The following is a 16,327-nucleotide window of genomic DNA, read 5'->3' on the forward strand; positions in this document are numbered from 1 at the left end:
TAGCTCCACGTGATCTCTCGCGCCCCGTCAGGGCGGAAGGGGTTGCCCCGCCATATTGGTTGTGGGTACAGCGGTTTGAGCGCCTGGTGCGGGCCGGGCATGGAGTGGCAGCGGAGCCTGAGGAGCCGGCTGGCCGCCCGCTGCGGTAGTGAGTGCCCCGGGGCGTCGGGGGGCGGGCAGGGATAGAGGAAGGGAGAAGCGAGGAAGCATGGGTGTGTGACGGAGCGCGGTCGGCGGTGCCCGCAGTGAGGAGGGGTTGAGGGGTCAAGGCTGGCGGAGTGCTGGAGCGAGCGCAGATGTATGTGTCCGTGGTGCTTTAGCTGCCTGTGTGCAGGCTGCCGCGGGGGTCGGGCACGACTGGATTCCTGCTGCGGAGAGAGAAACCCCTTTATGTCAAGGGTTAGTGACAGCAAGGGCGGCTGAGGAGCCGTGTGGAGGCCTGTGCTGTGAAGGCCGGCTGGGCTGCAGCGCGTACCCCTGTGACAGTGAGGCTGGTGGCTCTTTATTCGTAAGTGAGCCCTCAGAGAGCCTGTGCACGCATGCAGTGATATCCCTGGTATTGCAGAGCGAAAGGTGGAGTTCATGCTGCTGCTTGCAGTAAGCAGCATCACACAGTGCTACCTCTGCAAGAGTACTGCTGCTTTGTCAGTCATAATTGTGTGCCTGCTGCAGTCACGTACCCTACAGAGCATTGGGTAGCACTATGCCGCTGTTGAAAGAGGTGCTCTGTAGATACTCAAATAGAATATATGTGTGACACATTCACTTTATCTGCTGTACAATTTACATTATAGGCCTGTGCTCCATTCATTATTTACGTTACTTAACAGCATAGCTGCACCAACGTCAACATGAACTCTTACTTTCAAGGTCCTTGTTACATCAAAACTGTGGAGTACAACACAAATTCTTTTCTGTGTTTATCAGACAAAAAAAGTGAACAAGAGCTAAAAGATGAAGAAATGGAATTGTTCACAAAATATTACGTGGAATGGAAAGGAGAGAGAAAAAGTGGCAATACGTCATATGTGAACATACCACGATTTTACTACAGGGTAAGTGAGGCATCCAGATAAAAAAAGAGGCTGTTCTGTATTATACAGAAAGATATGCTTACTCAAAGAGACATTTCAGCTTCAGAAGCTTAATTAGATTAAAATCTGAATTATGTGGATTGCTAAGCATAACTTTTTGTTTTGTACAAGTATGAATTTCAGCAGTTTCAAACAATTACTAAGCATCTCATTAGAAGCTAAAAAATAGCTTGCTAATCAGGCAGTAAGCTTGGCTGCTTACAAAAGACAGGAAGTCCTTTTTCAGAGGAACTTCCTGCTTTAACTGAATTTTGACATACCAGCATTATAAATACATATATTCCTTGTTCTGTTTAGGTACAATGGGATGCTGTTTCATGAAAATAGTCAGTGATTGGTATTGCAGACTAAAGTTATGTTTGTTGCCTGCATAATCCAGCAGAAATGCTTGGTCTGGCAATTTATGTGTGTGATAAATCGGATTGGGATGGGAGAATATGGGAGCACAAGTTCAACATCTTTATATTCCTGGCACTTGTCAGCTTGACCCCTCAGCTGCTGTCTAAACTCAAGTGGTCCTGTATTCCTTAGGATTATGAATTTCTGCCAATTAAGTTCTTAAGTAGCTGTGTTTCAGCTGATGAATACATATGCAGTCATCCAAGTTCTGGTAGTGCTGTACAGTTTTGCATGTAAACATTGCCAGAACTTTCATATCAAGTGTTCTTTCATCTGTTTTGTTTGTTAAAACAAGTCTAGTAGATACTTACTCTTGAGAGTCAAGCATACAACAAAATAGAAGGTACTGCACTCTCCTGAGTAAAAACACAGTAATAAATGTCTTTTACGTATGAGCCCTCCTATCTTGCTAATGTGGGAAAGTGCTTATTGGGTGGGTTATCAGGTATGGGGTAGGTCTTTGTCTCTCAAGTTAAAGATGTCCTGCTTTAAATAAATATTCCAGTACTGAAATAATTTAAGACAGTATGCAAGTGATGTCCCTGTAGAAGAAGCAGGTGCTGTACAGCATTCTGGTAGATAGGTTGTTATTTTTGTCAAGTAAAGAGCTTCATCAAAGTGTGTGAGGCAGGACTACCCAAGAGTACTTGCTAAATGTGTAGGTTTTTAATGGTACTACTGGACACAACAGTAAAACACCATGATGTTTCTAGCTGCCAGCTGAAGATGAAATCTTGCTTCAGAAATTAAGAGAAGAATCTAGAGCAGTCTTTCTGCAAAGAAAAAGCAGAGAGCTGTTGGATAATGAAGAGCTGCAGGTAAGAAAATATTTTGTGTATGTCTCAGAATGGCTTCTGATGAGACTTCTTTCTGCAGAGTTTTATTATCTCCTGTCTGCACAGAATCTTATGGTGAGGTGCTTTGTATTTGGGCACGTTGGCTGGTTGTGAAGTACTAGCTAAAGCTGAAGCGCTTAATATAGTCTTGGGCTGGTAATGTTAGTGTAATACTTCCTTGTTACAATGTGTAAGAGGACTAAGTCAGTGGCTTCTGGTTTTCCAGAACATTCCAACAATTTCGCTAGCGTGCTCAGAAGAAGTAAGTTCTGTTTACATACCACTGAGAGAGACTTCAAAGGTGATTGCATTTACTGCAGTGCAAAAGCAAAAGGGATGTGAGTAAGAGAGAGGGTGTGTTTAATACCAGTTTGGAGCAGTGGAAATAATCACTTCCTTGCTTTTCTTGTGGAACTAATGATTTGTATTAAGAGGTAACCTTGCAGCAAAACCACTTTTTTGCTGCATTTCTTTAATGCTCTGCCTTAAGCACACTGACATCTCTAGCGAAATACCTTCTTAACCAAATATAAATGTCTTTTAAGAATCTGTGGTTTCTACTGGACAAACATCAGACATCGCCGATGATTGGGGAAGAAGCAATGATTAACTATGAGAACTTTTTGAAAGTTGGTGAAAAAGCTGGACCTAAATGCAAGTAAGTCTTTCTTGTCTTGCATGTGCTTACTTTGGCTCAACCTAAGTGCTGCTGTAACTTGCAGTTGCTAAAATAAATGGAAACAGTTTAATGGCAAAATAAAATCATGCCTGTGTAGTTATTGATAAACTAGTTGCTTTGCATCCTTGTAAAGGTGTATTGCCCTACACCTCTGAGGGAACTTTTGATGGAGATGTCTGCAAGAGGGGTACTTCATCTTTTTTAAGAAATTCTTGCCAGCGTGATTTTTTTTGATGTTAGTGGCCAGTAAACAGCACACTTTGTATCTGAAGAGGAAATCATGTCTCCAGTGATATTGCCTGACCTTCCCTAATATCTACTAATGGAAAATGCTCTGCTAGATGTTGTTTCTGCAGCATATATTGAATGTTTCTTCTTTACGCTCCTGTTGGAGACTGCTGTCATGCCCATAACTTTGTAATTGAGTTTTAGGCAGATTAGTTGTCAGTACTGGCGATCCCTTCTATGTTCATATTGTTGTAGAAGAATGTAATCTGCTAAATCTATTGTAGTAAAGAGAAAATAAATTGAATGAAAGCTCTCGAAACCCCCATATCACTGAAGTCTCATGAGCAGCAAAAGCAGCTGCTTTTTATAGAGTTTACCATTGTTACTTGATAGGATCCCAGTTGATGGTTGTAGTGTAGCAAATTAATCTTTTTGAATACACAGAACACATTCTATATTGTTAAAATGTCTTAAGTTTTTGGATGCCATAACTGGATCTGTCAGTGCAGAGTAATTGGATGCATAGAAGCAGCTTTGTGTTTATGTTTTACAGGCAGTTCTTCACAGCTAAGATCTTTGCTAAATTACTCCATAATGATCCTTATGGGAGAATATCTATCATGCAGTTTTTCAATTATGTCATGCGAAAAGGTTAGTTGGTGCTTTTTCTGTCTTAATGAGAAGTTGTTTTATTTTCAAGACTAATTTAAGCTTTATTAATTACTTGCTGTTCTCTTCAACAGCAGTGAGATCTAGCATTTGCTTGCTAATGCTGTTTTCCTGGAGGCTTGAGACTTTTCACTGTTTACTAGGAAGTGGGAATTCACCCTGTCTCTAAAATCCACCTCGCAGCCAGAGATATCCTTGATCTGTTTGTTAAATACATTGTCATTATAATTTTCTTTATTCAGGTGGTACTGTGAAGAGCAAAAAACTAAAGTTACATGACAAGATGGTCCTAACTACTGTGATCAGATTGTCCTGCAAATAGTTTTGTTTACTGTTTTACTATTTATAGAGTGGTGTTACCTATTTTTCAAACCATGCTTGTCACTATAGCCTCATATTGTGACAAGTATTTTCAGCTATATTTTTATTACAAATAACAACTTGGGCTGAAAAATGCAGTTTTATTTCTTTTTTTAAAAAGAAAAAACAAAAGAAGTCTGTATTAGATCTTATTTAAAAAAGTGAGACTGGCAAGCAGGAAGGAAGGCTGCCTCATTGCCCTGTCCCCTGGCTACTGTGTTCTTAGGTTTGGTAGGGCCTTCAGGTGGGGAGAATGACATCTTTCCCCAGAGCAGCTCAGCTTGTCTAACTTAAAATCTTGTGGTGCAAGAGATGAGGGATGTGTTGAGGAAGGAACCTGGTGAGTTGACATGCAGAGTATGCAAGAAGGGAGTAATAGGACCATTTGCAATAAACAGTAAACCCAAAAGCTGCAGGATAGGAGACCCCTGAAAAAGTCTATGAAAATTGTATGCATTTCAAAAAGGCCTATTCAGATGCAAACAACCGAGATTCTTTCAGAGCTCTTCCTTTCACCCAGAAGTTTTAAGTCTTGTGTATTTTGGTGATGCCTTTCTTCTAACACCACAACAAGCAAAGAAGCACCACCCAATTTAGAGACAGGAAGCCTTGTGGCATGTCCCATCTCAGTCAGATTTCATTTGCAGACTCCGGCCAACATAAAGTCCCATCGCAGTGTTTGTTTGCAAGTCCCTTTTGGGTCAGTTGTATAAGGATCCTTGTTTTTTCTAGCTTACAGCATTGATATTGCCTAATAAAGTTAGCCCAGTGGCATGTCTGTGCAGTAGCAGAGATAATTTCTGTTGTCTGCTGTACAGTGTTCCTTATGAGCGCTAAAGACCAGACCAGGTATTAAAGGAAGAAAAGACTTAAATTCCTGTAGAAACTTTCAGTTAATACTTGAGATTAGTGGATTGGATTGGAATTGGTTGATTCGAATTTGTGATTTCCATCTGTATTTACTGCTATGTGTCGTTAAGTGTGGCACTGAAAAGAGAGGGAAGTAACAGATGAAGAAGGGAATTACTCTGCAGCAGCTTAAGCAGATCCAAGTCGGGGCAATGCAGCCCCCATTTCACCTGTTTTGATGAAGCTTGTGGACTGGAGAGGTCAGCCTCCAAAACATGCTGCAGCAGGGAAGAGACCCTATCAACCTGAGCTTAAAACATCCTAAACAGCTGTGCCTTGGGTGTTTGATGGTATTCTCTAACCAGCTTAACTCATTAATGAACTTTGGGGTTTATTTTTTATTTTTTTTTAATTTTTTAATATGCTGGTTGAAGTTTTAGGAATAGCTAAATAAGAATCATGTACTTGTGCTGAACATGTAGCATTCTGTCTTTCTCCTTCCTTCCTCCAGCTGGATTTTGTACAGTCCATGGATTATAGCCTTTCTTCCCCCTTTTTAACAATCTACACAGTCCTTTTGTGAAGGAATGAGAAAAATGGTAGCTAATAATTGAATAATTGTGAAGGATTTCTTCTGCCTCCAGTAAAGCTTCCCCTTCAGGAGGAAAGGGTCAAGGCTGTTGACATTTTCCAAATAAGTCAAGCTTAGTAAAAGTGTCTTGAATCGCTTCAGGGTATATCATTTACCTTTAAGCTTCAGCCAGTAAAGAAACAGCCTCACTATATAACCTCTGTCATCTCTAAGTGGTACTTAGTCCACCCTGACAAACACTTACCTTGAACAGATTAATGTTGGTAAGAAGGACAGCTCATATTTTGTAAGAGGAGCTTTTAAACTGTTTCTTCATAAAATGGAAATTAAATTTAATGTGGAGTGTATAAATAGTTTTTATGCCTATTCTGTATTCCATCTCTATTACTGTACTTTAACAATGGCCTCAAGCACATTGTCCTCTAGTTTGTTTGATTAATGTGCCTTCTTATTGCAAAAGTAGATACTTGTGCCATTCTAATTCTGCTGTTGTAACTTAGAAGTGAAGGCAGGACCTTTGTCAGTAGCTGCAGTGCCTCATGCTGCCCAAGGGTCTGTAGCAGTTTGACAAGCACTCAGTATATGACAGTGTACAGCTGGTTTTAATGCAGTGAAAATACTTAGTGAATGCAGTGAAAATATCTCTAGGTCAGCAAGAACAAATGAATCCATATGATTCAGTGTTCCAGATAAAATGTGTTTGCTCAGCCATTTCTCACAACTAGTTATTATAAGGCAGCATTGGCCACAGTGTACTATGTATCACCAGTGACTCTTACTAAGAGACTGAAATGGCGTTTCTAATCAGGACTGGTACTACCATGGCTTCATTTAAATCTCAGAAAAGTGGAAACCAGAGAGGTACTTAACATCCAACAGTGCCCTGTGGCCTTTAGAATAACTTCAAATTTTGGTGAAGCCTCAAAAGCCCCCTAGATTTCTTGCATTATAATTCCGTTTTTTGTTTTACAGTGTGGCTTCATCAGACAAGAATAGGTCTCAGTTTATATGATGTGGCAGGACAGGGTTACCTCAGAGAATCAGTAAGTAAATTCTTGAGTAACTTAATGTCTGTCTGTACTAAACGATAGAGCATCAAAAAGGTTTGAATTTTCTTCCAGTCTTATGTCATAAAACCTTATAATCTAGATTTGGGGTGAGCACGTTTGTTTAGATAGACAGCAGTCTCTGTATTCTAGAGATTTGGTGGCTACAGTGCTGCTAGCCTTTTTATCATACGGGTAATTATTTGGAAAAGAGATTGTAGCTACCAAGGTTTTATGTCATTAGCACTTTACTAGATTTAGTAAGATAGAAATCACAAAAAGGGATGGCTAGAGTGGGCCTCGATGAACTGTTCTGTTTTAATGGGAGTTGATACTACAAAGTAAATGAGTTTTAGTTACCACTAAAAAAGATCTATTGAAGAATATACAGCAGTAGTAGAATCCAGTTAGGGGTCATGCACTGGTATTTGAAAAAGGTACAGTTGAATGCATTTATATTTACATGTACATATCTCTTTTGCTAACATTCTGGGGTTTTTTGTGGACTGTTTCAGTCATGGCATCACATGTGCATGTATGTGACTTAGGCTTTTTTGCCTGCTTTCATGTGCCTTTCTGTATCATTTCAGGATTGTTTTTTTAACAAAACATACTTGAAAGCCAGGGTGGAGTATAGCAAACATGCAGTGATAGTAATGTTCAAAGCTTGTTTCTTTTTCTTTCTTAATTCTGCAGGATTTAGAAAACTACATTCTGGAACTCATCCCTACTTTGCCACAGCTGGATGGTTTAGAAAAATCCTTTTACTCCTTCTATGTCTGCACAGCAGTTAGAAAGTTCTTCTTCTTTCTGGATCCTCTCAGAACAGGTGAGTCCATGTTTTCAGATGCTAAATATGTGGGACTATTTTCGCTTTTAAAATGTTTCCACTGAAGCTACTTGTGTTTTCAAAGTAGAATGTAGTTGTCTTTGTAGTTTGGTTTGGGATTTTTTGGGGTTTTGGTTTGTTGGTTTTTTTTCAGCAATCTTGTGTTTGAAGATTAATCCCCATTGAAGACCAGGAGTCTTTCTGTGGGTCCAATGATCTACAGCTAATGAATTTCTATGATATAACCGTCAGTTGTGATACTATAGAATTATATCATAGAAACTGACAAACAAGATATTGTTTCATCAAAATGCATTATTAGTGTTAGCTAATTTTAAGTGTTTAGTTTCAATAGAAAGCACAGCAACTAACAACAGAACTGCTTGGCAGAACATCCACAGGGCTGCTGAAATGCTTAAGAATGCTTATTGTGCTGTGCTTCTCCTGTTATTAAATTTGTGTGCACCATGTAAACTCATTACAAAAGGTTTGCAGCTATGGCTGCTAATCCTTATTACAGCTGTAGCTCCCTTGGACAACAGCTTGTTTTTTCATAGGCCCTTGATTGAAGTCACACACTGCATGTGATTTCAAGCTCTAGCTGTGCCACTCGACAACTTCAGAGTTGTGTGGGCAGTAGACTCCAGTGGAGGTAATTACAAACACTTAGAGAGGGTGTGTGTGAAGTTACAGTGCCATTATTTTGCACAGCTGTTTCCGCAGCATCTGTGGACCAGTCAAAGCTACACCAGCAGAAGTGCATTCTGCCACCTTAGCTTTGTGTCACATCCGCTGTTTCTGAACATGTAAAAATACCACATCACCTAAGAGACTATTATTCCAATGAATGTTTTAAGCATGATTTCTCTGCATTTTTTATTTTATTTTTTGAGTTGGTGTCAAATCTGACTTTCTGCTTTTTAGGCTTCAGGGATACTCCTTCTAGCAGTATCAAGCTAGTTTTATTCAGTCATTTTAAAAGCTGATTTTATTTTGTCTCTTAAATTACAGCTTTATCCTTGATGCTAATTAGGAGGTAGTTATGTTCAGTTTTGCCTTTTTAAAAAAGGTAACTATTTTCCTGCTCAGGATACTTCTTTCGTAAGGGGAACCACCTAAATGAGAACAATCAATTGGATATATTGTCTGGGTGACTGTTAAAATGTATTGTTTTTTTTTCTTGCTGCAGGGAAGATAAAGATACAGGATATTTTAGCTTGCAGCTTCCTGGATGACTTACTAGAGGTAAAGATCTCTCAGCATACACTATTGTATTTCAATTTAATATTTCTAAATTCTAACTTCATGTTTCACTTAGTTAAGGGATGAAGAACTTTCTAAAGAAAGTCAGGAGACAAACTGGTTTTCTGCTCCTTCTGCATTAAGAGTTTATGGTAGGTTTCTTTATTTGTGAGCCCTTTTTTTTTTTTTTCCCCTATATCCTCTCTGCCCTGTATGATTTGATCACATTCTTGGTGTTACTTTTCTTCTGGCTTTGTCTCTAAATCCTGATAACTTTTCAGCTCCTGTAGCCATGTTTTTGTTATATCTTCCTGACTTTTATGGTTTCAGTTCTCCATTGTTGCTCTTTGCCATGGTTTTATCCTCTGTCATTTTGTGCTTGTTGCACAAGGTACAGGGTTCCTCTGTAACCTTCTCTTTTGACTGTTCTGTTCAAGCTTTTGCATGGCTTTTTTTCATGCTTACAGTAGATCTGTTTAAAACAAACTGGTCTTATCCTTCAGCTCCTTTTGCTATATACACAGCCTTTACTTTTGAGCCATTACCTTAGAATTATTAGCAGCTTGTTACGGGATTCCTGCTTTCTCTAACCCCCTGTTCTGTGTTCATTTATGATGCTCTGTGAATATTATTGTGGATCTAGCATATTCCCACTTAACTGCATTAGCTTTATGATGATTAAATAAATGTTTAAACAAGCGTTAAATTTTCTTCTGCTGCTGAAACAGTTCTTTGCTGACACAGGTATATTATGTTTTGCCCTCTCTGTCTCCACCCTAGGCCAGTACTTAAACCTTGATAAAGATCACAATGGCATGCTCAGCAAAGAAGAACTATCCCGGTATGGAACAGGGACTCTGACCAACATATTTTTGGATCGTGTCTTTCAGGAATGCTTAACTTATGATGGTGAAATGGTAATCACATATTTTCACTTTGTTCACGATATAAAAGCTTTGGCTTGCAGAGATGTGAAATGTCTCATAATCAGTACTTTTAAAATAAAAAGTAGCCAAAAGAGGTAAAGTAACTTCATTTATCAATTTGCACATAAATGACTATGCAGCAGATGAAGAAATGAATTTTCTTAACAGCAAGGTGGTTGCAGCCTGGCTTAAAGAGAAGTTGCTTGTTTTGAAAAGCAGAGGTGATATGAAATCCAGACAGCCTAGGATAAAGCTTCTTGTAGATTCAATAACGTAAAGCGCATTTTGAAAAAATGTATTGATGTAGCAATGTTTTTTTGCTGAATGGAATCATAGAATAGTTAGGGTTGGAAAGGACCTTAAGATCATGAAGTTCCAAGCCTCCTGCTGTGGGCAGGGACAGCTCACACTAAATCCATGTTACCCAAGGCTCTGTCCAACCTGGCCTTCAACACCGCCAGGGATGGAGCATTCACAGCTTCCTTGGGCAACCCCATTCCAGTGCCTCACCAATTCCTTAAAGAGAACTAAAAACAAGTGGCACACTTGAGAATACAGCAAGTTAGCTAACCTGTCCACTTCTTCATGAAGACAACAGTGGTTTTGTTGTGAGCTTTCCATAGTTGTGAAAAATGGGAAGTCTAAATTAGAGTTAAAATGGTATTTTGAAAGTTTTTCTTAATGTATTGTTAACTCTCATTGTCTGCATTCAGATGACAGAATTCTGAAAGTGATAAATTACAAATTCACTATGCAGTCCTTCTGCCACCTTAGCAGTTTTTTGTAGAATCACAGAATCTTAAAGGTCATGAAGGATCTTCCTGGTTGCCCTTTGCCAGGCTTGCTACAGTAGGTCCACCTTTCTCTTTTACTGGGGAGACTAGAATAGGACACAGCACTCAGATGTGGTCTAAGCACTGCTGAGTAGAGGAGAAGGATCACTTTCCTCAGGTTGCCAGCAGAGCTCTTCCTCATGCAGCTCTGAATGCTGTCAGCAGCCTTTGCTGCGAGGGCACGTTGCTGGCGTGTGTTCAGTTTTGTTGCCTGTCAGGACTCATAGGTCTGGCTATGCAAAGCTGCTTTCTGACCAGTCAGCCCCCAGCATGTACTGGTGCATGGAGTTATTCCTCCCCAAATGCAGGATTTTGCATTTCCTCTGTTGAACTCGATGAGTCTCCTGTCATGCCGTTTTTCCAGCCTGTCAAGCTCCTGCTGAACAGCAGCGCAACTCTCTGTTTAAGATAGACAGTATTATTATATGCATAGGACTGAAGGATATCTATCCTTGTCACTACTATATCTTGATCAGGAAACTAAGATAGACAGTATTATTATATGCATAGGACTGAAGGATATCTATCCTTGTCACTACTATATCTTGATCAGGAAACCAAGAATCAGTCCTAAGGAAAAAGTGTGATACGTGTTTTTGATGTCTACTAATGCTTCTACCATGTTTTTTGCCAAACTACCTACTCTTATCTGTAAAGAATTTGGCCATATACTACTGCTCGGTAGCGGTAGGCTTATTGCCACTGGATGTTTAATTTGTGGTAATGAAAACCTTTTATATGACTCTTCTTCACTAGTTGTGTATGTTCAGCAGTTTAAAGATATATTAAACATTGTTTAAAATATATGTAGCATGTTTAATTTCAATTTATGCTTCGAATCTGAATTTATTTCTAAAATGGCAGGATTTCCTATTGTTAGCAGTCATTAAAAACTAACTTTTCTGTTCATGTTGGTGGTAGCAGCCATTTTCTGTTTCATGTTGTCTTTTTCAGAAAATAGACTGATCCCCTACAATGAAATAGCTGCCAATTATAGAGTTCCTGCTTGCAAAATCAATTTAGAAAGAAGACTGTAATAAACATGATTGTATCTACTTTTAGGACTATAAAACCTACCTGGACTTTGTGCTTGCATTAGAAAACAGAAAGGAGCCTGCAGCTCTGCAATATATTTTCAAACTGCTTGATATAGAGAACAAAGGATACCTGAATGTCTTTTCCCTTAATTATTTCTTTAGGGTAAGTCTCTTTATACAGGTAGGCCATTTTCTGTGTTTATAGTATTGCAGCCTGTGTGCTTCTGCGTGCAGAACTGCAGGAAATCACTTTAAATTACTGGTAGCCACCAGGAGACCAGTAACTACTTCTAAGAAGATTTAAAATATTAAGAAAATAAAAAATCCCAAACTTGGAAAGTACTCAAAAGGTATTTTCAGCATTTCATCTCCAGTTGAAATGAACTGGTTTGGTTTTGTTTATCAAAAATAGTTTCTGTGGATTTTTTTTTTTTTTTTAAAGAGCTTGATATTGTCCTAAAATTGCCTAATGATTACCTATTAGAATCTCTTACGATGGTTCTCATTGGCTCTTGCCAATTACCACTGTAATCCTAAAATTCAGTAGAAATTAAAATAAAGAAATGCAGTAATGGGCTTGTATAGCTGTGGGATTCTTCATTCGATCTATTGATTGCAAAGAGCTTTGTGCATTTCTCACTTTCTGTATTGTTATCTGTTACTTCCAAATAAGTTAATTTTAATAGCAACTAAAAAAAAAAAAAGGCTTATTTTCAATCTGAGTCTTGCAAAGTCTTCCTCCAAATTGTGGTTTGTGTGAGTGGGGTTTTGTTTTTCTTCTGGCTTGTGGTGGTTTTGTGTCTGGATTTATTTTTAATTTGTGGGGGGAGGAATGTTATTTTGTCTTTTACTGTAATAGATACCTGAGGTATCTTGGAAAAGGAAATGTTCTGCAGTAAGGTAGTATTTTTATTGTAAATGATTTGGGCAAAGTTATGAGTGTGATGCTTTTTTCATGTACAAGATGACTTCAATGATTATCTCTTCAGACAGAGGGATAGGCACTTCAGTTCTCTTTATGTGGCTCTTTGTATTATAACTGTAAAAATAAACAATAGCATTGTAGTTAGCCATATGTGCAAAGTGTGACAAGCAATATACGTGATTCAGCTCATTAGGTAAAACTTTCAGGCCTGTTCAAGGTATAATCTTATATCCACGTTGTTTCTGTATTGTAGTAAGTCTCTAGTTGAACATGAACTTTGATAGCCATACCATTCTGTAAAAATAAGGTGACTTATCTTAAAGACCTGTAGACCTTTTCTAAAGAGGAAAGGCTTTTTAAAAACAAACACCTCTCTTTAGAAACAACCCAGAAAAACCCTAAAGCACCCCCCCACTCCAAATACCCCCCAAAAATACCCCAAAACACACCACACACCCACCTCTATTTTCTTTTAGTGCCTTTGAACCATCAAATAATTTTGGGTGAAATGGACCTTTGGAGGTCACCTGTTCTACCACCTGCTCAGAGCAGGGCCAGCTTCATGGTTAGGTTGAGTTGATCTGGGCCTTGTGCAGGTGAGTTTTGAGTATTGCCAAGGAGGGAGACTACAACCTCTTTGGGCAATGTGTTCTAATGTCTGCATACCCTGAATGGGAAGACTTTTCTCCCCTCAGCCTTTCTAATTGGAGTGCCTCTTGCCCTTTCACTGTGTGTCTCCAAGCAGAGTCTTGTTGTGTTGTCTCTAGCCACATGCTGGTAGTTGAAGATGGTAATAATATTCCTCCCACCACCCCAGCCTTCTGTTCTTCAGATGAATTAATCCCCATCTCAATCCTTTCAGCTATGCTGTGCGTTAGCTTCCAAAGCATGTCGGTAGCCCTCCATTGGGCTCCAACTGGTTTGCCAAGGTCTTGTAAAAGGGGAGCCCAAAATTGTGAGGCTGCATCTGAAGTACTGTGTCCAAATGTTGAGTCAGGAGGCATAGTCAGCTGCCTAAATCTGCAGCCCGGGATTTATCTGCCTTCCTTGCTACAAGGTCATCCTGCAGATTCTTAGGCAGTGCCAAGACCTCCAGCACCCTTTTTTGTCAAGCTGCTTCTAGCCAGCTGGCTGCTAGAGCATACTGCTGCATGGGGATATTCTGCTGCAGGTGCAGGCAGGGTTATTGCATGTGGTTTTTGGACTTCATTATGAGCTTTGTTCAGCTGTTGTAGCTATGTTGTATGCTTGATGGACAGCTGTCAGGCTGGGATTTGGCAATACTAAGGATCCTAGAGAAATCAGGTGATGACTTATCTCCAAGCTTTTACAGCTCACCGTTCCCATCACTCTCTCCAGTTTTGTTCATATGGCTCTAGGATGCAGGGAAGACCAGGGGCCATGTCAGCTGTCTCTGATTTTAATAAAGGGTGTTAATTTACAGTTTTATATTTTACAAAACATGAATTTTAGTGTTGTCATAGTACATAAGTGATTCTAATACAAAAGCAAATTTAACAAGGTAATTCTGCATAAGCTACTGTGGCATAGCTATTTTTGTGCATGTCTCCAGTTACATACTTAGTCTATTGGCTTTGTTATTGAAAAGATTCCTCAACTGCAGCAGATGCTTGATCATACTCCAAAGTGTGTCCATTTAATCTTTTGGAAATGGAATGTTCTAAGTTTTCCTTGAAATCAGAACAGTTCTTTTGACCCTGTGAGTAACCACTTTTCCGTTAGCGCAAGCAAGGGTAGGTCTGCACCTACAGAGCCCACGCTGATACAGACAAGGATGCACAGCCTATGTTTGTGAGACAGTTTTTGTTCACAGTTGTTACAGTTGTGCAGGCAGAGGTTTGGTGCTGCAGCTGTTTAAATGGTACCACATGGAAGGAACTAATAGTAGGGAATACTATTCTGCTCCAAATGAGAAATGCCCAGTTACAGCATGAACTGGGAGAACTCATCCATGCGTGGACAAATGTTCAAATAGACAAACACATAGTCTCCCTCACATTATTATTTGATCAACTTAAATACAGGTTCCATTTTCAAAGAAATGGGAAGTGTAAGTAGCTGCACTGCTTTGCCTGTCTGCTGGTTGATCTTTCCCCTTCTGTCTTTCCCTAGTGTGTATTTTACACTTTGTCAGAAACACTCAAACCAGAAGGTTCAGTTTTCGTAAGTGTTAAGTGATAATATTCAAATGTCTGCGTAACCCATTTGCCGAGTGCTCAAACACTGGTCATAATGAAAGATTCTTATCATAGTGACTGAGAACTGTGAACCCACACTTCATTTGTAATACCGTAATTCACCTCTGCCTCACATCTCGCTTGTGGAAGAGAACTGATTGCAGGCTGTGGCATTGAATGCTTTGTCACAGGGCAGTATGGCTTAAGATGCAGAAGCATTAAAAAGTTTCATACAGTGTCAGTATAATACTGCACTACCTATTTCTAACTTTTTTTCTTTTCCTTAGGCTATTCAGGAGCAAATGAAAATCCATGGACAAGAGCCTGTTTCTTTTCAGGATGTCAAGGTTAGTGTTACTGAAAAGAGTACTCTGTGAAATACTTAAATAAGCATTTCATAAGTTACTTGTGTTACAGTGTCTAGGTTGTTGTATATTTATTTGCAGACTAGTAGAGATGATAATGACAAGTCCTACTTGTAGGTTGGAAAATGTTTTTATGTTGGCAGTTGCTCTGTAAGAAATCTGGTGTGTAACTGCTCTAGTAGTTTCCTTACTAATAGATGAATTACCTGTTTAATACATGTTGCTGTGTCTTTCTTACACTTGGGTCAGGATCATCCATTGGAGCTTTGAGCAGACTGGTGACTAAAAACCCATGTCTTACAAAGCTCTTTATTACGGCCTACTTTACATTTAGCAGTTTTAGTACTTTATAGAAGCTCTTACACTTTTCAACTTTGCTCATAAAAGCTGAGTTTCATGTTGCCATTTTGAGGCCAGAGCCTCCCCAGAAAAACAAATTCTTCTTTGAGAAGTGGGAGCTCAGCACACTGCTCCTATTATTGGGCTTTGCGTGGGACTTAACAGCTTTTATTTGTAAATTGGTGAGGGTGGCACTAGTTACCCAGAGATCACTCTGTATTATGGTATAAAGTAATCATTATTCTGCTCATTAATGTGTGGGGGTTTTTTCCCCAATTTTGACTTTTCTTTCACAGGATGAAATCTTTGATATGGTGAAGCCTAAGGATCCTTACAGAATCTCCCTTCAGGACTTAATCAATAGCAGTCAAGGAGACACTGTTACCAGCATTCTAATTGATCTGAATGGATTCTGGACATACGAGAACAGAGAGGTCCTTGTGGCAAGTGATAATGACAACACTGCTGATGTTGATGATACATGAGTTTGAAAAGGGCAGACTGTGTCCATAGAGATACCTCAATCTGATGCACTAACTGTTGAAAGCTAGAAACATTCATTATCTGCATCAATGCCTCTTCCATTTTGTTTTCCTCCCAATATAAAATGTGGTACATACGGCAATTGCAGGACTAATTTCTGAAACCAAAAATGCAACTGCTTAAGAAATAAACATTACCTGGTTGTTGGTTTCTTTTTTATTATTTAATAAATATTTTTGGACTTTTTGCCTGTGTGCAAAGCCCTGTTCTTATTTGAATACTGTATTGTAAACTGGAATATAACCTCAAAGTAAGGATGTGATTCTTACTATCTTCAACACTGGCCTGTATCCACTCCACCCTCCCAAGCCCCCCAGTGCATTCTGCGTGGCTTCCTC

General features: G+C 39.3%; 1 protein-coding gene across 2 annotated transcripts; it reads left to right on the top strand.

Moving 5' to 3' along the window:
* Positions 1 to 31: 31 nt before the first annotated feature.
* On the top strand, positions 32 to 16,175 carry PPP2R3C (protein phosphatase 2 regulatory subunit B''gamma). 2 transcript variants are annotated; one of them, XM_065686283.1, is made up of 13 exons: positions 32 to 148; positions 928 to 1,055; positions 2,207 to 2,311; positions 2,875 to 2,987; positions 3,790 to 3,887; positions 6,679 to 6,749; positions 7,449 to 7,581; positions 8,771 to 8,826; positions 8,900 to 8,975; positions 9,604 to 9,740; positions 11,645 to 11,782; positions 15,030 to 15,089; positions 15,743 to 16,175. In XM_065686283.1, the coding sequence occupies exons 1-13, from the start codon at positions 100 to 102 to the stop codon at positions 15,929 to 15,931; spliced, it is 1,353 nt and encodes a 450-aa protein (XP_065542355.1). In that variant the 5' UTR covers positions 32 to 99; the 3' UTR covers positions 15,932 to 16,175. The 2 variants fall into 2 exon arrangements, with proteins under 2 accessions (XP_065542355.1, XP_065542356.1); XM_065686284.1 differs by having other exon boundaries at positions 32 to 145.
* Positions 16,176 to 16,327: the final 152 nt, after the last annotated feature.

Source organism: Lathamus discolor, chromosome 6 (genome assembly GCF_037157495.1).
Source record: "Lathamus discolor isolate bLatDis1 chromosome 6, bLatDis1.hap1, whole genome shotgun sequence".
Lineage (NCBI taxonomy): Eukaryota > Metazoa > Chordata > Aves > Psittaciformes > Psittacidae > Lathamus > Lathamus discolor.

What these genes read in the sequence shown, in the direction of transcription:
- PPP2R3C (XM_065686283.1), top strand. Translation starts at nt 100, where the DNA reads ATGGAGTGGCAGCGGAGCCTGAGGAGCCGGCTGGCCGCCCGCTGCGGT. An exon ending in TGGATAATGAAGAGCTGCAG is followed by an intron (nt 2,312 to 2,874) that starts GTAAGAAAATAT and finishes ATGTCTTTTAAG; the next exon opens with AATCTGTGGTTTCTACTGGA. An exon ending in CCCTTAATTATTTCTTTAGG is followed by an intron (nt 11,783 to 15,029) that starts GTAAGTCTCTTT and finishes TCTTTTCCTTAG; the next exon opens with GCTATTCAGGAGCAAATGAA.